The sequence below is a fragment of the Atractosteus spatula genome, chromosome 14 (assembly GCF_055471065.1).
Source record: "Atractosteus spatula isolate fAtrSpa1 chromosome 14, fAtrSpa1.hap1, whole genome shotgun sequence".
Taxonomy (NCBI): Eukaryota; Metazoa; Chordata; class Actinopteri; order Semionotiformes; family Lepisosteidae; genus Atractosteus; species Atractosteus spatula.
Window position 1 is genome coordinate 18,343,416 of NC_142719.1, and position 22,918 is coordinate 18,366,333.

Consider the following 22,918-nt stretch of genomic DNA (forward strand, 5'->3'; position numbering starts at 1 on the left):
CTCAAAGCACTTTACAGGTAATGGGGACTCCCCTCCACCACCACCAGTGTGCAGCCCCACCTGGATGATGCGACAGCAGCCATAGTGCACCAGTACACTCACCACCCACCAGCTCTGTGTGGGGAGGAGAACAGCATGATGAATCCAATTCATAGATGGGGATTATTATGAGGTCATGATTGGTAAAGGCCAGGGGAAAATTTGCCCAGGACGCCGCAGTTACACCCCTACTCTTTTCAAGAAACGCCCTGGGATTTTTAATGACCACTGTGAGTCAGGACCTTGGTTTTACGTCTCATCCGAAGGACAGCACCGGTTTTACAGAATAGTGTCCCCATCACTATACTGGGGCATTAGGACCCACACAGACCACAGGGTGGGTGACCTTACTGGCCCCACTAACACTTCTTCCAGCAGCAACCTTAGTTTTCCCAGGTCTCCCATCCAGGTACTGACCAGGCTCACACCTGCTGAGCGTCAGTGGGCTGCCAGCTGTGAGTTGCAGGTGATATAGCTGCTGGCTGCAACAATATGTGAGGTGACCCTGTTTTAAAGATGTGAAACAGGAACAGATACTAATGGATTTTTTTTTAACTAGAAGCTAAGCTTCTTAAACACATTTTACTCTATATTTAGAAATGAAACAGTTTAATTACTTTAATTACAACTTTTCTATTACAGATATACAGAACAGACAACAAAATGATAAAAAGAAGAAAAACATTAAGTATAATATTTATCACAGTGCATCTGGTACGGGTTAAACCTAACCTCATTTTTGTTTTTTGTTTTTTCTGATTCTGAGATTAACAATGCTTGACTACAAAAGCATTACAGCAGATATTTCACAAGTTCTGTTACAAACAAGCAAAAAACACACTTTGAGGAAGACCTTCCAAGTTTCACAGATGATATGAACTAAAAACAGCTCCTCTGTGGCTCAGTTCATTTCTTTCACATGATTTTTTTTAGTGCACAAAGAAGTGCACAGTTTAGGACAATTCTAAGACAAAGCCTTCAGATTTTAATCTATTTCACGTGACGCACACACACTGTCCTGCTGTCTCAATCCAAGCACGAAGACAGCCAGGTTTGCTCTTAACAGAACAGTACTGGTTCATCCCGAACTGAAACGAGTCGCTGAGAGCAGTCTTTGACAGAGGTGGTGCTGTATTTTCCTGTCAGGGAAACTGGGCACAAAGTTAAGAAGTCAAGATATCTGTGTCCAAAGCTATTCAAAGCTAATCTTAGGGCCCTCCCTCTGGTCAGGCAGGAGCTCCATGAATGAAATCCTAAACTTCAGTAACTAAAGACATTTCCTTTAATCTAGTACCAACCAGGACAGGAGAAAGTCTCTTTTGCATTTGTGCAACCCATAGATTAGCCAGGCCATCTGGTTCATGTACAGAGGAGAAAGATCTCTATTTAGATCATGTTTTCACGGGAGCAGTGAGTATGACAACTCTCATGGAACATCACGTTTTAACCACCGTTGAAATCGTGCTCACATAAGATCCGGGCAGGTGTTGCCCATTGGAGAAAATACAAGTCAGAGTGGCGACGGCTGTGCTGCTGCAGACAGCCACAAGAGGGCAGTCTCTAGTCCATTCAGTCCACATGCTTGCTTGTGTCCTGGCCAGGACCTTTGTCAGGGGATTGGGCTCTTGAAGGTGGAGAAGGCCTGGGGCCCCGAAAAAGAAAGTGAGGAGGTTCTATGCCTGGTGGTGCCATGTGGGGGGTTCCCCAGTGTTTGGTCCCCATGGGCTATGGCTTCTGCTCCCCCGTCCTGTAAAACCCATCACAGTGAGAGAACAGCTCATGAGAACAGAAGATGCTCCCTACAAACCTGAAAGGACCACAAGATCTGAAAATCACATGCTTCCCTACGTTTCAAAAGCTGCACACTGCCTATTCAATTACTTCCCATAGTCTTTCGACAATCTTTTTACCGCCTTTGTTTGCAACACATCTTCTCTTGCGCACTACGCTTTGCGTGCTGTACGCCAGCCACTCCCTGCCTCCTCTCCCAAAGAGCAACAGCACAGCGATTTCAACAGCTCGCCGGCCCTTTCTGTCAGGACAGAAGCCAACTCGAACAGCAGAGGGATGAGCTTCAGTGCAGCAAACTCCAACAGTCTCATCTATCAGGACCCTGCTGAGCACTGCCCTACGCTGTCCTGTATGTGTGGCGATAGCTGTCGCCCATATTGCTTCACTTCCAGTACCATGTTGAAATAAAGGTATCAGATGAATAAACAAGCAATAGTTACAACAGTAATAATAAAGGATGTGTTACCCAAGCACATATTGTAAGTAAATTAAAAAAACTGGAAAGAACTCTCTGACTGTGAAAGCCAGGATAGCAGGAAGAGAAGCTGAATGCTGGGAATAAGTATAACTTCCCATGTTACCTCCTGCTGGTTATTTTTCTGCCTAGACTATTTTCTGCTTCATCCAGGCAAACAAAAGCAGGGACAGATTTCTCATCCGATCAGACAAAACCAGGGCCTTTCCTTCTTGAGGTTTCTCCTTTGTGGTTTTTCCGAAAGGCAGACGGTACTGTACATGATCACGTGTGCATCTCTGCGTCAAGAACCAGTTCAGAATGAAAGCAGGGCTTTGAAAATAAGGAAGCGAGGTTGGGAACGTTGTATTAGGCAACAAATCTGTGGTTAAAGTGTCGGGTGCAATCAAGCAAGAGTGTCAAGAGAGTATGGTAAAGCATGGTATAACATAGTTTAGCATGGTAAAACATGGAACGTGGCAATGCCCGCACAATAAATAGGACCAAAAGGTAATGTAAATTAAAAATGATCCACTAAATAACATGATATTCTCATGCATGCCTGAAGGGTCCCTGTTAAAAAAATGCAAAAATGATGCGAGAGTGGCGTTAATAGTTAATTTGCCCCTTTTTAACATTTTATACTTCAGAGGCACAGAAACCAGACAAAAAACACTATACAGCCTTTTAAATCTTAAGGCGTTCGCCTATTTGTGTTAGTTTACAGATTAATTACTCAACACATCTCAGCTCTTGATATTTTACAATTTGTTCAAATTGTAAAAAACAAGCTAAAAGCTGCAATTGACCCAGACACTTGAGTATCAGGTCCATTCAGTAAACACTAGATACAAGCCGAGGTCAACTCTGAGGTCAAAATACAGCAGATTTTCTGTGTCTCTTTCATTTTCAAGACTATACAGGAGGAATGAATTGGGCCAGTAAAACCTTAACTGGATCAATTCGACATTTCCCTCAGGCAACATAAGGACACATAGAAAACCTGTTGGATCCTGAACCCCAGGGACCAGAGTGGGGAATGCCTGTCTTAGACTGAATAATCCTCCCTCTGCTGACCTGATTTCATTAATAAACTTTGGCAGTACTTAAAGAGTACCATTTAAGGTAGAGGAAAACTGTGAACAGGAGTAATTGAAAGTTATCATTTCAAAAACGATCACCTCTCCTCCCCTTAGCCAAAGTGAGAATGCAAATACCAGGCGTCAGTCGGCTTACAAAAAATTCTGAAATTTAAGAGGATTTTGCAACGGAGGATTTTCTCTCGAGCTCTCTGAAGAATAAAAGTGGAAAAGACGCGGGTTTGCTGACTGCAGAAAGAATGAGGTAGTTGTGTTATGAGTTCATCACCTGTGCCGGAGTGCAGCGATCTCTTAAAGAGAAGTCTGAAAAACAAATAGACATGCCTCCGTCACTGATACGACCCACAGAAAGAGTGACACTTTCAGAATCTGCCACCCGGCCGAAGCGTCGAGCTCTGATGTAACCTACAGCCTCCTTTTCTCTTTTTGTGCTGGTGAAGCTCTGAAACGTGAAAGTTCAAAAGGAAACTGAAGTGGAGAAGAGCAGGCAAACAGATAGAAGGAACTCACCTCAACACACCTATCAGTAAACGGTACCACAAATAACAGGTAAACCTACCGATGATGTTATCCATGTTGTGTAAAGAATTCCATAGCAGTGCTTCCTCCCTTAAAAGAAAAAAAATCTGCTTAATTTTGTCCATTCTCCTTTTTCCCTACAGGTAGACAGCTCAAATACTGTCAATGTAAAAAGATACATCCATTTTTGATTTTCCTTACAACATCCACTCTTTATTTTTGGTACCTTTTGGTGTGGTGAAGACATGTCACCATGCAAAAGAATCAGGCTTTTCCGTCATTCACACATCTTTACTGTGGCAAACCTGGGAAGGCTGCGGAGGGAATACTGCACTGTCTTGCAATGCCACACCTACCTCTTTCTCTTCTTCTCGGTGTGCAATTTCACTGCAAAAGAAGGGAAAGCAGGCAAGGTCACGAGAGCCACCTTCCCAGCAAAGCAGAGCTCAGACGAACAGGTGCACGGCTTTCCAGCCTAAACTTAATTTAAAGCTCAACATTTAAAAGTGCAGCGACAAATGCAGAATTGAGGGAATTTTCACAAGGAAGGAATGCATGGCTGCTCTATGGCGCTATCTGTTTCTGTAGGATAGCTTAGGGGACCACAAGCCAAAGCACTGCAAATGGTAGGATTCAGAGATAAGCTCACTCTTATTTCAATCTCTGTACCGCCATCCATCCATTTTCTAGCAGATTCCTGCAATTGAGGGTTGCAAGATACATGGAGCCCATCCCAGCAAGCAACGTGGGCAATGTCAGTCCTTTGTAGGAAGCATACTCACACCAGGGCCAGTTTTTCCAGAATCCAATTAAACAACTAGAATGTATTTGCACTGTGGGAAGAAACTGGAGATCCCAGAAGAAGCCTATGCGAACACAGGGAGAACATACAAGCTCCACGCAGATAGCACTCCAGGTCCAGAACTGAACCCAGTGGTAACCACTGCACCACTGTGCCGCTCCATATCTGTACTTTTAAGATTTAAAAAAAAGAGCTTCCAATATGGGGCTGTTAAATACTGAAGGCTATCTTGATGATGAAATCTCTCTTCTGTAACTACGTTACACACAGTACAGGTGTTTAAGACTGGTTTAAGACTGATTCCCTTGGATCTATGAAGACACAGCTGGAAAACTCTGGCATAGATGAAAACATATAAGAGGACACAAATGAAAACTATATAGAAGTGCATTAAAACCTAAGAACGTAGGTTCTAACACTTCTAAGATCATAGTACTGTGGGAGTCAGGAACAAGCCATGTTGTTGAAGCCAACACAACAAGCTGGATGAGAGCCTTGGATCAACAGCTACTAGCGTATAAGCAGGCTACACAGGCCGAATAGCCCCCTCTCATTTATGAGGGACTGATGACACCACAGCTAAGAACATGAAGGGGCTTTCATTTGTCTATACTGTATCTCCTTGCTGTGTTAAAAGAAGCAACCCTAAAACACAATGGAACAATCTCGTCTCCAAAACCGAGATGTGCATCAGACTCCACGTTACACACAAGGTCCAACTGTAGACACCTGTGTGTTTTGGTGTCCTCTGCCGTGTGCTTGGTATTGTGTCACATATCAAATTAAGCTTTTCACATAAAGTACTGGACTCTACATAGTCCTTCAGCTTCCTGAAACACAAGAGCTTACCTTTCCGGTGCAGCAGGAAGCCCAGTATGGCCAGGATGGCAACAAAGAGGACTCCAGCAGATACTGAGCCGGCAACCAGCGCCCAGTCTGTAGAGAGCAGGAGGGGACTGATAGTCAGACCATTCCTGACCAATGACGTTAGAGCATCCAAAGCCTTACAACACACTTACTAGGTAGTATGTACTGCACACGAAGTGGTCTGCAATGATATATATGCTGTCCCACCAAAATATTAGACAATTAATATCGTGGCTATTCATTAAATTCAATAATTATTATGGTTGGTAATCATATCTGTTGCTGTTCACAGATGTCCATGAGGAAATGGCCCACTCAAACAGCATCTGAGGTTTCTCTACATCTGAATCTGACCCAGCTACAGCATACTGCATGTGCTCAATCCATAGGCTGACATCCAGGGACTGCAAACCTTTGAGGCTGTCTGAATTGGCAGCATTTTAGCCAGGTCTGCTTTTTGTTTCAGTGAGGCACAGTTGTCAGCAATCAACAATGCCTCTTATCACCTACTTTCCATAGAAGCACACTGACCAGATTACACTCCCCAGAAATTATGGGATACACTATCTGCACCTCACAAACCATGCTATTCAGGGCTAACTCTAAATCTGAAGCCATTCTTTTTTTGCTACTGCCATTAAACTTACTGTGGAAGTCCACCCCGAGAATGCACTGAGGCTTCTCTAAAGGTCTCTTTCAAGATTGCTTCATCTTGAAGTTGAGACCATTACCATTGAGTGGAAGCTTCCTGAAATGATAAAAAAAAAATTATTTTCTACAACAGCTTACCTATGCGGGAAGCAGGGGCGCTTGGTTCAGTGGGAACACTGTGTCCTAGAAAAAAAGCATTGGAATAATTCAAGTCATAAGGAACATGAAGGGTGAAGGACATGTTGCACAGCTTACAGAACTATCAAAATCCAGACCTGAAAAGACCAGAACTCTAAGAAAGTCCAGTGCCTGCAGCGCATTTCTAAGCTGGTAACAGCTGGTAAGAGTGGCATGCATTCTGGCTTTGAGCTTTACAACAAGGGCAAACTAAACTCTGGGACTGTCCAGCTTGTCCACCTGCACAACAGAGGCAGGGCTGCCCAGACCATAGGCCAGTGAGCCTAAGGGATGTCAAGTAGGGCAGCATCAGCTGTGTAGGCACGTTAGAGGCTTGCCACGCAGATAACTCCAACAAAGTGTGCACAGCTCATACCTCTCCTGCAGGGCTGCGAGACAAGCAGCATGCTTAGTGGAGCTATAGCAGCTCTCCTGATTTTGTCGTATCAGCAATGATTCATAAAGTGCTAGGGAAAGTATTTCTGAATGAATATAGCTGGACTCGGTGTGGAAGTTTTTGAAAGAAAGTGTCCTTTCCTAAACAGACTTGTAGAGCAGCCATACTGTATGTGTTTGATTCCTGCACAGCTCTTGACCCAGACATGCAGATCCTGGGTAAAAAAAAAAACTCTTTATCTAAAGAACATATACTGTATCAAAACGTAGGTTCTGGCAAACCAGGGCTTATCCCAGAAGCACACTGTGCAACTCCTGACAGCTGTCTCCTGGCTGAGGACGAAGTCTTTCACAGTCTGCAATTGAATTGTTAGTATCGTCTCTTAGTTTAGCGCCTGTTTGAATGATTTACCTTAAGTAACACTCTTAGGTACAGTAAATACTGACTTGAGAATCACTGGCCTTTCAATGATAGATTAACTTGATAGATTAGATTGAATATTTCAGCTTTAAACACGTTAGGCTTTTAATATCTTTTTAAAAAGGCCTGAAACAGACTGTGGAGTTATGTTAGAATGTGTTTTGAGTTTTTTCTTGTTTCCATGTATAACATTGTGTATTCCCATAAAGTGACACTGTGCCTCCAGAATACAAGAATGGTTTGAGAAACATAAACCAAGACGTGTTAAGTATCAGTGGTTATCTAGTAAAAAGAGAACTCTGTTAGGTTTCTGGATTTGTACATTATAGATACCATCACATTTCTGTTAGCTGTAATAACAAAACCGGCGTTAGCTATAACAATAAGTACAAAAATAAATAACTAACTGAAGCAAAAAGGCTTCATTTTTTTTTCTAAATGACAAATTGCATGTTGCACGAAGTGACAGTTCTCAACCAAACAAACAGTCCACGAATGACCTCTGCTGGCCATGGCTGCGGCGGGATGAGACTCTTGCCTGCTGTGCCCATGTACAGAGCGGGGTTTACCGGGCACACCAGCGCACACCTGGAGGGTCGATGAGGATGGGCAGACTGCGGGCGGACTCCCTCCACTCCTGGCCCAGGTTCACGGCGTACTGACACTGGTACTCCCCGGTCGGGTCGGGCAGGGTGAAGCGGACGCCATGCTGGGCGGCGGTGGCGCGGAGGGAGCTCAGGGGGTGGGTGGCTCCCAGGCGGTACAGGTTGAACAGGGCGCCGGGGTAGGAGGGCGACCCCGCACACTCGACGGTCACGCTGCTGGGGCTCTGCAATGCTGAGGGCACACGGACAAGGGAGGGCGCCGCCAGGGAGTCTGGGAACAATGCAGGGCAGTTCAAAGGTCAAATGTCGCACAGGACAGTGTCAAATAGGGCAGCTGGAGTAGAAGCAAAAGTAAACCAAAAGTATAGTAAATCATGGTAAAGCATAAAGAACAGAGAGCTATAGTAAAGTCCTTATCCTGGAGGAGCCTTGTGACCTCTGGTTTCGCTTCTAACAGAGTTCATAATCGATCTATAGAGGATTATTACGATTCTTAAGAAGCTGTGCATCTTTGCTCTAAACTGCATCTCCCTCACCTGACACAGTGATGTAGACCGGGTCGCTGGCGGTGGAGTTAACAATGTCCTGGGATGGCAGGCGGGCCTGGTACACACAGCTGTAAAAGCCCCCCTCCTTGCCCTGCACCGGCTTCAGGGTGAATGACTCCTCCAAGCCAGCGGGGGCAGCGTGGCGGGAGAAAACCCTCCCGTCCTTCAGCAGCAGGAAGGCTTCAGGCTGCCGCGGGGCTTGGGACGCGGAGCAGCGGAGCGACAGGGTCTGCCCAACCAACACAGAGCCTCCAAGAGGGTCCACAGACATCAAGGGCTTCGGGAGGACAGAGGGAGCTGCAAAATCAAGAAGACAGGAGACTCAGAATTCACAAAGTGTACAGAACACAGGACGCCATTCTGGAACCTGACAATTTTTATGATTGTACCCCACCTAATACACAGCTGGGATCCTGCACCATCAATTATTCACCTGTTTGGCCTAATGGCTGATGCTCTTGAAGGTGAGGGCTACCGTGATGACAATGAGGTCCAAGTGTCAGTGAAGGGTTGGCTCAGGAGCCAGCCAACATCACTTTATTACAAGGCCACCCACAACCATGTGAGGTGCTGGTAGACGTCTGTGGATATGCAAGAGGGCTATGTTGAAGAAGCCTTACTCACATGGCAGATAATTAACAAATTCACCATGCTTACTGGCTTACCTCCATATCACCAAATTACATGAATAAAAACATAAAAAAAATCTTATACCCAGGAAAAGAACAATTATTAAACTAGGATGAGAAGCATAGAGTATATAAAACAAGTTGACAGAATTTCTGCTGAAACTATGTGATGCTCTGCTTTTAACACATCTGGAATACTGAATTTGGTCCAATCTGAGCAATGCCCTGCTTAAACACGTGGAATAAAGCACTGGATCCTTCTGAAGCTTTACAATGACCCTCGTGGACACATCTGGAATAGTGAATTATGTTCAAACTCTGCAATTATTTAGACTACATCTGAATCACTACCATCAGCTCTGATCTCAATAGCATCAAACAGATGTAAACAATATAAGAAAATCCAATGTAAATACTTTAACACTTAGAAAGGAACAAAATCATTTCAAATTAACTTCCAACCAGCAGAAAGCAAAGACATGAATGGAAATTAGCTCAAATGAGTCACAGCACTGACACTATGGGTGCATGGAATAATATTTCACAGTGTTTATCTTTAAAAATTGTGTCATGACATAATCAAGAATTCTGAAGCCTGTTCAGATTTTAAGGACTTTTAATTTCCTAATTGTTTAAAGTTACCTTTAACATTAAAGTAAAACAGGCCGTGTGGAGTTTAGAAAGCAAAAAGAAAAGATATATGATGTCGTAAAATACATTTCATTTTGTTTGGGAGGCTCAAAGACTTCAAAGCGAAACAAAGCAACACTCTCCTTTTGTGAGTGAGCATCCTCTGCTTAACTGTCACAGACATTTGAAAGTACAGACCTGACAAACTTCAGAAACAAAGAAATAGGTAAGGTTTTCCAGATTTGAGTATCTTATCCTGCCAGGTAAACTAGGCCATGTCTGAGCTAGTCAGTGTAAAAAGTCTTGAGATGCTGTGAATTTGCCAGCAATATCTCCAGATACACGTATACTATAGGTTATATAATAGAGGTTATAATATATCCACATACCATATAGGTTAAAAATAATGAATTCTTAGCAGATTCTCGATTCTCAGTTACCTTTAGTGTTTCAGCTACTGCAGACAACAGCTATGAGTCACTTTGTAAAAAGAGAAGGGGGCGGGAGGACAACTGTGCAGTGCGGTTCACTCAAGAGGTTTTTCCCCACTCTTGTTTTCAGAGAGACAGTTATGGCACACCCTAACACACCTTTCAAGAAGATATCAATCTAGGCCTTCACCTGGGCGAGGTACCGGGTGAGGTTTCTGTGGTAAAACCACACGAGTCTAGGTAAAGTAATGAGATGGGTGTATGATCACTTACAACATCCTTCAAAACAAAATCACTGAAGTGATGATGTGTGCTGTTCTGTCTCTCCAGAAACTTCAGGATCTCTTCAGGATATTTTTAAATCTGGTAAATACACATATGACTGCTGACGGCCTGCAACTGTATCAGATGTTTCATTATATATAACATGCAATTTTCAATTTTGTGTTTTTTCCTGCTTGTCTGCACAGACTTACTTGAGATTAAACAAGTAGAGATTTATTCCATGCTGAAAAGAGAAGAAAAGAAACACAATGTTTCGGCTGTGGAGCCTTCTTTGCGTGTGACCCGATTTCACATTACTGCTCTGACCTCAACAGTAGGTCCTATGACATGCTCCTGTATCACATTTGACAGGTATACAACTTTGCATTTATGCTATCTTGTTCTCCAGCACAATTAACGAATTGCTGTCTGTACAATGTATGAACAGCTGACTTAAACTAAAAGGTACTAAACTGTGTGAATTCTAAACTGTATTTGCAACACAACACACTTTTTTTGTATTTGTAGAGGGGAAAGAAAAGGAGGAGGAGAAAGAGGATAAGCAGTTAATAAGAGTAACAATTAGGAATCCAAAGCCTTTCTTTGGACAGAACTTACCTTCCTCCATGAGGGAGAGGTACTGGCTCATGATGCTGTAAATCGGCACCCCAGACTGCTGGGACTGGTACTGGCAGCAGTAGATTGTCAGGTTCTGTGTGGTGACGCCCCTCAGAGTGAACTGGGCCAGGTTTTGCTCAGGACTGAAGGTCCTGGAGTCAATGAGCTGGCGCTCTTTGTACAGCAGGAACATGCTTCCGGTATGGCCTGGCGGAGACTGGCACAGAATATCCACAGTGCGCTCCAGCACCTGGGATCGCATCTTCGGAGCCAGGCTGATAGCAGGGGCCGGGGGTGAATTTGAGCAAGCAGCTGGAACATTTCACAGTGTGGGAGGGAGGAACATGTTACCTTTTCCTTGTTTTCCTATCTTTTGTGACTCAATTCTGAACTGCAAATGACTGATCATGTTGAAAAATGATCATTCCAGGTAAATATGTCTGGCAGCCAGGATGGCTTTCCCAAAACTGTTCATCTAGAGTAAAGGGAAGGCAAGTCTGTGCTTGAGCAAATTAAAATCAAATTAAAATATACAGTAACAGAAGTAGAAAAGCTCCCTCTGCACCCATCTACTATCTACAGTATGTGTCTACAAACACTAGCACCATGACTACTGTATGTCCAACTACCAATCTCAGAGACACAAGACCTTAAAGAAAACATGACTGTTAGGGTGAGAGAATTTCACTGCTGAATTTCAGTCCAATTTGCAAGACTTTTTAATAGATCAAAATGCCCTTTCCGTTTCTTATTTCATACATATTCTGTTACTAATTAGAATCTTAATCTGGAAAAGTATTACAAGATCTCAGTAATGCAATGAGCTGTTGCCACAGGAGTTCACATTAAAACAAATATTTCTGGACCCAGACCTCATATGATTTTATTAAACATTTTTAATATAAAACCAAAGATACTTAAGCATTAGCAAAGTTTCCCTAAATTAATAAATTATTCTAGAGTAGATAACTTACCATTTGCTAATAGTTCAAAAATCAACACAAGCTTCACACTGCTAAGGGTTGTGCCTTTGGCTTGCAAAAAATCCTTTTGGGAAAGAAACATTCTTCTCTTTAAGAAATTTTGTCAGAGATCACACCGATATTGCCTGTGGCACTGTGGAATGGTTTGTGTTAGTCTGAAAACATAATTCTTAGAACGGAAAAACATCACAGCAGAAGGAAGGAAATGACTAAATCCTCTTTAGAAACATCTGTGTCTCAAGAAATAAAGATATACAAACTCAAAGCAGGTTTTTTAAGAATGAAATGAAACTTTTACATTCATACTGGAAAGCTACCTTGCATACGACCTTTTGGAAAACACCAAAAATATTTTTCTTTGCGTCCACGTGTCCATGAAAAACAAGCAAATGCACCATAAGTGAGTTTTTTTCCTCAAACAGCAATTTTTCTGACAAAAGTGGTTCCACGTGCCTTACGAAACAATTACTCAAGGCATTATGCAAACAAAATGCACAAACAAAGGTGAAATGCAGCCTTGTGTCACAACAAAGCTGCATCAAACCAGAGGCGACAGTAAAGAACAGGGAATTGCATCTCATCCTGTTTTAACCTTTATCTGGAGCTTGTGACACAACAACACTGCAAGGCCTCTGCTTATTGATGTATCAAAATTATACTCAACCAGGAAGTCCCACTGAGATCAACTCTTTTTTTAGGGGAGATGCAGGGGGTGGAAGTAGGACAGGAAACTGTATTACAGCAAAAGAGTCTCCAGGCGAGCAGGTTTTTTTTAGCCTCTTACCTTTTCTTTTTCAAACAGTGCTGTGATGACTACAGTGTGGACAGGACCTTTAAGATTTAAGGTTTAAGATAGCACATCCCATCCCATGTCACAAAACTGGGCATTGGTTTGCATTCTCTAGTACAGAGGGAAAAACACCACCTACTGGTCCTCCAAAACTAGCTCAAGAAACACTTGCTAATCCACAGACTGAAAATTAGCCACATCTTCTTAGACTAGACTAGTGTGTACTTGCAATGAAGACTGACTGGAGCGAGAGAAGACTTGTGTCAGGAAACACATTGTATTGAATGTTATAGGAGGATATCGTTCTCGTGTCTCATCCACCCTGGAGGGCACAGGTGGATATCAATAAGATGCAAATTTTGGACTAAGAACAGGAAGCAGTTCCTTACAGATGGCCGTGCATGTGTGGATCAAATTACTCAGGTATGTACTGTACCTTTAGACATGTTCAGGCTGCAATGGAGCTACCAGGAGTCTAGCATTTGTGCAGCTGTGAGGTAGGCTCTCTGCTTTGTGTCCTGCTCAGGCTGCGAGAGGTTGGGGTAAATCTTAGGGATTGGTTGGGTTGGTTTAGGAGAGTGGACCTGAGCCCTTACTGCCCCCTGCCTCTCAGTGTCCAGTTTCTCCAGCAGATTGTGGACCTCGGGACACAGGGAGTGAAGGGCCTGAGACAGGCTGTTCAAAAGAGTCCCACACACAGCCAGGATGGCCTGCAGCCAAGCTGTCTTCTCTCCATTTGTACCCCCTTTTCCTGGTCTGACAGCTTTCCAGAGCTCTGGGGGCGCCAGGCAGCCAGGGTGCTTGAGGGTTTGCCGTACGGTCCACACGTAGCCCCTCAGCATGGTCTCTGAGGGGAGCGTAGCAGGGTGGGAAAAGACAGGAAAAAGCAAAACATGACAGTGAAGTTGATACCAGCCTGAACGACAGGGCCAGCTGCAGAATCTATTAATTCCTACGGCCCATGCCTTTTGGGAAGACACTGGATTTTACTTGGAATTTTCCAACAAAAAAAACAAAGGACAGTATAGAGATTTACCTGAGTTCACTACACATACAGTATACAGAACAGGCCAAACCGTAGGAACTATGAGTTAATAACAGGGAGCAGACCGATTCATTTTTCTTTAATTCAATGTATGTAGGACAACAGCTTTGAGTTAAGAATTTTCAAATAAATTGACTATTTTTCTACTAAGCTGCCATTCGAAATGTTCACTGATACAGTATGTTTTGCACTCTTGGTTTTATCCCAGGTCTTCATTTGTTTGCTTTGTTTTTACCCAGTTCTGTAATAATTTTCACTACACTGCTCTCTGCTATTACTACGTTACACCACAATAATTCAGGGCGAGTTAACAGAAAACACATCTTCTCTCTGATTGTTTGCTGCAGTCTTAAATATCCATTTTTATCAGTCCTAAGACTCGCACTTTTTGTGCATTTTTTGTCACACAACTGCAAAGGCACTGCTGACTGTTAGAAAGAGACAACACCTCACATCCTCACCTGCAGCCTCCTGGTGCATTGACAGAGTCTGTCTCTGGTTTGACTTCTTGCTTCCTGTGGATGGCGCAAAGACATCCTGTAGGAAGAAGAGGTCTGCTCCACTGTTCAGGTCATTGTGTAGCAGGAGGATTTAAAAATGAACTAAATTAAACCAAATTATCAACATAGCTTAACTGAGGCAGGAGTTTGCCAATTGATTTTTGACCTGTACCTACTTCTGTCAAAAATTCAGTTTGAATTAAAGAACATCACTGTTAATTTAGGATCAGCAAGTTAGATCTTAAAACATAACTGGTTTAAACAATTCCTCTCCTCTCTTGCTTGCAGACACTTTCTTTGATTCTTTGCCAGAGCTTTGCTCATGTTAATATAATCATATTAATTAATGGCAAAGTTCTGCATTACTCCTTCAATGTGAGGTGCTAATTGCTGCAGTCAGTGTGATTTTAAATTCCCAATGTAAACACAGCCTGGGTAACTGTATACATGCTAAATGCAGCTTTAGCCAGCAAATTGCAAAAGTAACAAGCTTGATTGTTCTTCATTAGCAACACAGTACTACTAAATGTATTTTCTTTGTGCCTTAACCCATAACAGACACTGATTCAAACTGCTGTGCTCTACATCCTTCAGTACATGCATGTTAGAAGAATAGAAATAAGGGTAAAGCTATAAGTGTATTCATGAACAAGAGTGCTGGTACCAGTACTGTTTATCTGGTTGTGCTGGAGTACACCGAAATATTCCCAAGTTATACTCCACTCCTGACCCCAATCCTGCCTCCTGAAACTCACCACACCAGACTGGGAGATTAGAGGGACCTTGCGGGCCCACAGGGTGTGACACCACCAGTCTATCCTGTTGCACTGACCTGCAGACTCTGCCCGATGCTACAAAGGTACTCCAGCTGACCGCACACAGAGTGGGCCATTCTCCAGCAGGATGGGAGACAGCCCTCTTCGCTAGTGACCAGGGCACGCAGTGCAATCAGTCTGCAGAGAAGGACGACGCAATTAAGATATGCTGCAGTGAAAGACAGAGGGTGAGTCAGGTTCTGTGCTGGAAGAAAGGTGAGAGCTCATTGAACATACCAGGGCAGCCAAGTTTACTACAGCTATATGGTGTAATGCATAGTTCAAACGGACCAGCAAAAACAGGAATTAATGTGACAGCACTAGGGCGTCCATGTCCACTGGCAGGCTTCAGTTCGCTCACCTGTATCCTAATAGCAGCTTTCCCTTCATGAAGCTGTCAGCAATCTGGGAGTCTAGCACCGATTTCACTTCCTGCAGGTTGGCACAGCTAAAAGGGTCTCCAACTGGTCCTGGGCACGATAATGCAGAAAAGAACTTGTGAGTCCTGAACAATCCTCAGCACAGTTTCAATTCAAAGTATTAGAATGGTTTGAAATCTTATCACTTGAAATTAAAAAACAAAAAGAACACAGAAAAGCATTATGTAGCGGCATCTTGTGGTCATTCTGTATGTCTGCAGATGTATTTCTAGGCTCTTTTCTCTGATAGTATAAGACATAAGGATATGTGTAAGAAATGTCAATTAATCCAGCAATGTAATACAACATAAAGAGATCAGCTTTGCATAAGTCTGACGTATGTGTAATGCTTTTCAGCACAAGTTTCAATAATGTCTTATGGGCTTGTTGTGATGCATTAAAGCAAATATGACTTTTTTTAAAAACAAAATATTGTTCTATAAAAACATTAATCTTACTTGTTGCATTTTACACTAAAATCCTTAGGGCTACAACTGTTGTTGTTACTATATTATTTTTTTGTACCAAGCATTTTTTTTACATTAACTATTCATTTTCTAAAAAGGATTCCAGTTAACCCTTCAGTTAACCAAATAAAAGGAAGATTCAATCTGGCTCAAGCATGCTGACAAATCTGAGATTATCTTTGGTTAATGGAGGTGTAAATGTTTTCAAAATGTTTTAAATCACTAAAAATAATGAAATGCAGACTTTTGAATTAATCAAGTCAAAACTTTATTTCACGAAGACACTTGTGGTATTAATATGCTGAGGTTTATTCTGCATGTTATGTTTTTGGTCATTTCTCATGCAGGTCCTTGAGAGGCTGTGTTAAGCTTCAGTAAGTCTGTTCACTGATGAAGTCACTGTTGCTGCTGAGACTAGAGAGAGTGAGACCTCATCCTCCTGATCCTGGCCCTAACCTCCTGAGAGATGAAAAGAATCAACGAAACTGCCGTGCTCCTCAAGGCCAACATCACGTGCTCAAGAGCCACCAGGGCCATCAGAAGGTGCGTGGTAGAGTACTCCTTGAAGAACTGGTGAAACTCTGGAGAAACCCAGACCAAGGCAAAATTGGTCACCAATGCGATGGCTTCAAAGCGCTCAAATGCCTGATGCCAGATCTTGTTGGTGGTGGCCGGGCCAGGAAAGGGCCGGCGCAAAACACTGCAGAACCTCCAGGAGTCTCGCAGGATTTTGGTCAGGTTGTAGAGCAGGCACAAAATGGTTGCATGGGGGCAGACACTAGAGAAGAATATCATGTAGCAAAATGACAGAAAAAGGTCAAGGTAGTCATCCTGCTCACTCTCGTAGACTGACTTGCAGCTCTGCAACTGTATCTGGCACAGAACCAAAGGCTGTAGCTGGTCCTGACCACTTCTGACAAGCTCCCTGCCATGGCGCTTCCTGGTCATCAAAAACGACAGAATGGATTGGCTGACTTCACTGAGGATCTGGAAGGTCACAAACTGAGCCACCATGTGTTTGCGGAGCTTGTCCAAGTCTTGCAGGTAGAATGCAGTATAGAAATGGACACCAAAGTTGTTAAAGAAGTAAAAGATCACAAGTTTGGCTACTAGAGACTTCTGGTGGAGCACATCAGATTCATGGTTCTCCCATTCGGTGAGTTGCTTGGCCAGCTTAAGGTAAACCCTGTTCAGCAGCAGCATGGCAATTGTCAGGGACACCTCTGGAAGGCTGTAGAGGGGCACACCACAACAGCTTTTCTCCCTGAAATGATATTTGCTTGCTATTGATTCCAGGTGGATGTAGAATACAATTAGGCCTACAGAGACAAACAAGCTGGTGACCACAAATGGAATGGAGAGGAGAAGAGTCTTGAAGTAAAGTTCCCTGGAGAAGGAAATGATCTTCTGGTGCCCAAAAGTGAGATTTATTCCCATGATTCTGTTATTGCCACCTACAGCTACTTGCCTTTCCTCCCTTCTCTCTGAAGTCCCCCATTCCAAAGTTAACATGTTTCGGCAGTGCTTCCACCCCTCCAGGAAGAGGCTGAACCACAGGATGTTGGAAAAAAGAGAGAAGATAAGTCTTGCATTTGATTGTATGGGAAAAAAATACAGGAATAGAAAAAGGATGGACTTGAGGAGCAAAGCCCGGATGAAATAACCAAAAAAACCAAAATAGAGGCCAACATTTTCCCCAAAGTAGGCCTGGATTTCTCTCAAAGGTTGCCCCAAAGCCAAGAACATGCCATCATGCCACTTTTTCCGCAGTTCTACCAGAAGCAAGTAATCATGCATAGGGTACAGCTTGGCGATTACATTGCAGGCAACCAGCTTGCTGAGAATGGGCTCACCAGTGTCAAGTCTGACAGTGGGTTGACCAGGGACATACCCTTCCTCATCCCTGGCTGTTAAGTTAATCAGGATCTTTGTGATGATGCTGATGCTCTCAGCTGAGGTGAGCACACCTCTCTGTCCGTCATGTAACCAGGACTGCTCCCTGCACGCTAAGCCTCTGGGCAGAGCATAGATGCCTTTTTCCAGTAGGTTAGTCATCTTGATCTCCAAGAGCAGTCTCTCAGGATAAGACCCGACGACAATGACCGGTCCTTGCTTTTCAGTCCCATCGAGCACACTAGCATGAAGTTCTGCCCCTCCGTGTTGCCTGTCTCTGCAGATTATTCCTAGAAGCCATTCCAGACTCTGCACTCTAGTCCCAAGGTGGAACTCCAGGACTACCAGCGGTGCAATCTGACTGAGCAGATTCAGATGAAGTCCTGTCATGTTCTCCAAGAGCCTGTGTTTGGATAGATTTCTGAGCCACAGGCTACATACTGTACATGACACTGCAGTTTGGAGGGGTTTGCTCAAACCAACCTGGGAACAGGTCCTCATATAATCTCACAAAAGAGACCTCAGGTTTTAAAACATAAGACTGAGTGTTCCCATCTTCTTCTGTGTATGTGCAGTGTACGGCTGCAAAATTAAAACTGTCATGCAAGCTGTGCCGATTGTGACATCATCAGCCTATGTTGTTACAATTGTACACACTTCATCACAATAGCTTGATGACAGTTCCTGCTACTGGAATGGACCCACTATATTTTAGACACTGAGGAAAGGGAAATGAAGTGCCTATAAAATAAAAAGGAACTCACGTAAATGAATTGGCATGGACTTTACCTGCCAGTGGTATATACTTTAACAGGAGAACAGTTACTCCAAAATAGTATACAGATGCCAAAATAGTATAGGATTTCAATATGCTGCAGTGGAAAACTGTAATCTCATAACATATCACAGTGCAATCATATTTCAAAATTACTAGGTATACTCGTCTTAAAACATATTCACCATGCTCTAAATAACCATTAGCAGGAGCATTCATTCATGTTGTCCTCCTGCTAATGAAGTTATTGAGAGCATCTTCAATGTCCAGTGAAAAAGAATCCTGGTGAATGTTAGGCACCGGAACACATTACGTGATGTCTGAGCGGGCCAATGTTTTTGGCACGGTACAAACCCACAGAGCGGAGATGAAAAGCAGCCTGCTCCTCTGTTTGGAAGACAGCCTGGTAGATGGTGAGGGGGTCGTGTTTAGGAAAACAGAGCCAGGCAGAGCTCCCCTCCTGGAGGTAATACAGGACAAAGTGCTTCACCAGAGGCACAAAATGCCACTCTGACTGCCCTGGCATCCGAAAGGTCTGTGGAGAGAGTGTGCAGTCAAAACAGGCTTTAAATAAAACCATAAAACATGCAGCGTCTCATGCTCTGGCCCCTTGCTCTAATTTGAAAGCTGTCAGTCCTTGAATGTTTCAAGAATTCTAAATCTTTGGGGTTAATATTAATTTGATGAATGAGACTTATGAACTTTAGCATAGTTAAAAGTCTGTTTTTCTACATGCACTTTGAGAGATGGTTGCATGAGTAAAAATTAGGCAGGATGCAAGTGTTATTACCAAAAGCACATCAACAGGTATCCATTAATTAAGCATTTATATATAAAAATCTGTGTTTTTTCATAAATCCATGAAAACAGCTGCACTAGTCCATGGAATTATTCTTTAAAATAATAATAGGAACAATAAGAATAATTTAGGGGTTCGAGGTGCGCCAGCAGCTGCTTGTGTGTGAAGAGACAGTGGTGGATGGGCAGGGGTTCGAGGTGCGCCAGCAGCTGCTTGTGTGTCTGAAGAGACAGTGGTGGATGGGCAGGGGTTCGAGATGTGCTAGCAGCTGCTTGGGTGTGTGAAGAGACAGTGGTGAATGGGCAGGGGTTCGAGGTACACCAGCAGCTGTGAGTACACAACCTGGGGTGTGAGAGTGAGGCACCAGAGAGGTTGTGTGTGTGTTTGATGAGGGACAGTGTGTGAGTCTCAGCACGGAGAGAGGTACAGAACAGACTCGGAAGGTGGTTCGTGTGTGAGACCCAGTCTGGTGGTGTCAGATGAGGGCGCTAGCGGCTGGAGGCCGACCTGGAAGTCCCAGGGCTGACTGGTGGCGAGTGGAGTGGGAGAAGGAGGCTCTGTGTTGGTGGGTGGGAGCTGGGAGCTTGTCATGAAGATGAAGCTCGTCAAGCCCGGATACTCGCGAGCGAAGGGCTTGGCGACGTGAGGGACTCCAAGCAGTGGTAGAAACTCTGGGTCTGGGAATCAGCACCGCTGTTGGAGGACAGGGCGTGTACACAGGGCCGGCGCTAGCTTGATGGAGGCCCTAGGCAAGACCTTGGAAAGGGGCCCCTCCAGATCACGATTGGCACATACAATACTCTTATCAGCTCTCAACACAACCTTATTTTACTACTTAGAACAATTACATTAATTATATAACTAGAAAACTTGTATTAACCAGCTCTGAAGAACACATTAGAAATAACTTACTAACCAGAACACGAGGCACACATTTTACAAAGATGATGTATTTTAACACTGAAAGTAATAAAAAGCATAAATAACAATAAACAATTCTGTTTTGAGATCTCTTATCCCGCCCCTTGTTTCTGCACTTCAAAATCATTACATACTCGATTGTGGTTTGTCATTTTATTGGCCGGTCTTCCAATAGGATCATCCACAGCAGCAACAGAAAGAGACGCACGCAGTAGGGAATTTGTCGCTCACATTTGAACGTGTCGATTAACAATAGGTTCTGTTGCCCATTGAGGAGCAGCCACCCAGTTTGTCTATGCCAGGGGCTGTGTGTACAGGTGCAGAAAAGGTTCCCCAGCTGGCAAAAAGGGGCACGTCTGGAGAATTGGGCACGCCTGTCTGTGCCCAAGTGGCGACCCCTACCCTCGGGGCATCACAGTCTCTTACGCAAGAGACTGTCTACAGTTCACAGTTCACAGTTCGGTGACAACACGCTTTTTACTTATGTCAGCAGGAAGAAAAATATCTGCAAATAATAAAGTCAGTGTAAATGCTCCCTAACTTTAGCACACTGTGCAGTACTGCACTGTGGGAGTCACCTTGAGGCGGACAGCGTGCCCATCCTGCAGGTCCTCAATGAAGCGCTCACAGAAGGCGGAGGGGAAGCTGGCGACGCTCCGCGGGCTCCACACTTCTCCTCGGCTCAGGCGGACCTCGTACGGACTCAGGGCCTCCCTCTCCCCCAGCTCCATCAGCTGGGAAAGAACTGCAGAGATACACCGGCTGCATCATTCGAGTATTCAGGGGGAAATACTTCTAACATAGGGTGTTTTGCTCCCAGCATGACCACAGCCTAACTGCAATGTTTAACCTTGTTTTTGGAAAAGAGGAATCATTTGCGTTCATAAAACCCTGAACAGAAATTCTCATAAGACTTAATGATATTTGCATTCCCTTTTACAATTTACATTATTTTATCAGGAAATAATATTAGTGCAGTAGTAAATGTTTAATATTAGTATTTCCCTTACCAGATAACAACTCCCAGCCATAACCAGAACAATAATAGTAAACTTTATTTAATATAGCGCCTTTAATGGTGGCTTCTCAAAGCGCTTAATAGAATAAAACATGCTTTTTGTTAACAAAGTCATTGAAGCATGCTGATTGAATTCTGTTTTTTAAATTACCAGGTGCTGTAAAAAAGTACAAGTAAAAATGAGCCTTGAAGAATTCTTTTAGGAATTTGGACAGACGGCTGTGTCTCACAGGCTGGCTGCTGCTTACCGAGTCTGGAGTATGCCTGCAGTACCTCAGTGAGGCCACCAGGGGGCGCAGTGACGTAGCAGAACTCAGTCACCTCCAGGCTGCTGAGGAAGGGACAGAGCGTGCCCAGCCAGGTCACAGGGGACAGAACAGCCAGACTTGTCCTCACCTGACCAGACCACAGGGAAGTCAGAAACTGGGGCAGGCAGGGACTAGGTGTTCTGGCTAAGGGCTATACCAGCCAGCTCAAGAGATGCTGGCTTTCACTTAAACAGTGATCTTAATTATCACTTAATTGAGTTCTTTTTTTTTATTTCCTGGTCTGATTCAGCTGAAAAGGAACCCTTATAAATATGCAGATATCTAAACTTTGAGGGGTGCCACACTGCAGCAGTAAGATTGCACAAAAGTGTTATTATGGATAGAGCACATTTTTAACTTTCAACTTACCACAGCATACTTTTTTATTATTTTTTATTCATTAAAATAATTAGAAACAATAATATTGCTTCTGTCTGCAAAAACAGTGATAACAGTGGGCCTCCTCTACCTCGAAACTCCCAGAAGCTCTTGCTTGGCAGACCAGTGTGAGGGCCTGACCCAGGACAGTTTGCAGCTGGGAGAGGTGGGCGGCTCTCAGGGCACTCTCCAAGCCATGTCCCTCTCCACCGGGGCCGCAGTACAGGTGCTGCCCCCTGTCTGTGAGTCTAGAGGAGCCTGGCTGCACCTGCCTGAGGATCTGGGCATCAGACCTGTCCCACAGCGCCACCCTGTGGAAAACGTGCATATACAAAAAAACTCAAATAAAAAATCATAAAGGGGAGATTTGCTAGTTTTTATGCTTGCCAGAAAAAAATGAGTCATAATTATCTACTTTAGCTTTGTTCAAATCAATAATTCAAGATTAACAAATGCCAGAAGATAATAAGTTTGTGTCCCCTGTCCTTTGCTTTAAGTCACTGACTTCTGAAGATGTGAAAAATGTGTAAACAAATTGAATTATTAAGCAAGTAATTGTTTAAGTTAAGGGAATCTGAAGATTTCTGATTCCAGATGTTCTCTAAATAACATACTTTGACAAATCGGCTTAACAGCTCACAATCAAATCATTCCAAGTCTTTAGAAATTGGTGGTTACCTATAATACCACACTGGACTAAAGACATCTCATAGCACATGGCCAGGAGTGAAGACTCCTGCTCTGAAGTCCAATGTGTATAAAAGCATAGGACTACATTCACTGGAGGAATAAGTACAGGATGAGTTACCAAATATTCTGCAACAAATGGAGAACAGGATCTGTTCTGCTATCACTTAGCAGTGTC

General features: G+C 43.6%; 2 protein-coding genes across 5 annotated transcripts in view; both read right to left on the reverse strand.

Annotated features, from left to right (window-relative positions):
- Positions 1-631: 631 nt before the first annotated feature.
- On the reverse strand, positions 632-12,090 carry LOC148820830 (alpha-1B-glycoprotein). Of its 2 annotated transcripts, XM_088932406.1 has the most exons (10): positions 11,917-12,090; positions 10,943-11,254; positions 8,359-8,667; positions 7,806-8,093; positions 6,362-6,406; positions 5,555-5,641; positions 4,260-4,290; positions 3,944-3,993; positions 3,653-3,687; positions 632-1,786 (listed from the first exon to the last, which is right to left on the reverse strand). In XM_088932406.1, exons 1-10 carry the CDS (start codon positions 12,005-12,007, stop codon positions 1,649-1,651), a joined length of 1,386 nt encoding a protein of 461 aa, XP_088788532.1. In that variant the 5' UTR covers positions 12,008-12,090; the 3' UTR covers positions 632-1,648. The 2 variants fall into 2 exon arrangements, with proteins under 2 accessions (XP_088788532.1, XP_088788533.1); XM_088932407.1 differs by lacking the exon at positions 3,653-3,687.
- A 1,068-nt stretch (positions 12,091-13,158) lies between these two features.
- LOC148820831 (uncharacterized) overlaps positions 13,159-22,918 on the reverse strand; it is a 41,903-nt gene continuing 32,143 nt past the window's right edge. For all 3 annotated transcript variants that reach the window (XM_088932405.1, XM_088932403.1, XM_088932404.1), the window contains 8 exons: positions 22,145-22,364; positions 21,616-21,763; positions 20,928-21,094; positions 18,984-19,164; positions 15,437-15,545; positions 15,093-15,213; positions 14,222-14,297; positions 13,159-13,562 (listed from right to left, as the gene is read on the reverse strand). In XM_088932405.1, coding sequence (XP_088788531.1) covers positions 13,180-13,562; positions 14,222-14,297; positions 15,093-15,213; positions 15,437-15,545; positions 18,984-19,164; positions 20,928-21,094; positions 21,616-21,763; positions 22,145-22,364 — 1,405 coding nt within the window. In that variant the 3' untranslated portion in view covers positions 13,159-13,179. The remainder of the gene's footprint in view (positions 13,563-14,221; positions 14,298-15,092; positions 15,214-15,436; positions 15,546-18,983; positions 19,165-20,927; positions 21,095-21,615; positions 21,764-22,144; positions 22,365-22,918) is intronic.

Coding starts and splice junctions, on each gene's coding strand:
- LOC148820830 (XM_088932406.1), bottom strand. CDS start 12,007: ATGTTTCTTTCCCAAAAGGATTTTTTGCAAGCCAAAGGCACAACCCTT. Junction 11,255..11,916: donor TTTTGAACTATTAGCAAATG/GTAAGTTATCTA, acceptor GAAATGTTCCAG/CTGCTTGCTCAAATTCACCC. Junction 4,291..5,554: donor CTTCCTGCTGCACCGGAAAG/GTAAGCTCTTGT, acceptor CTTCTTTTGCAG/TGAAATTGCACACCGAGAAG.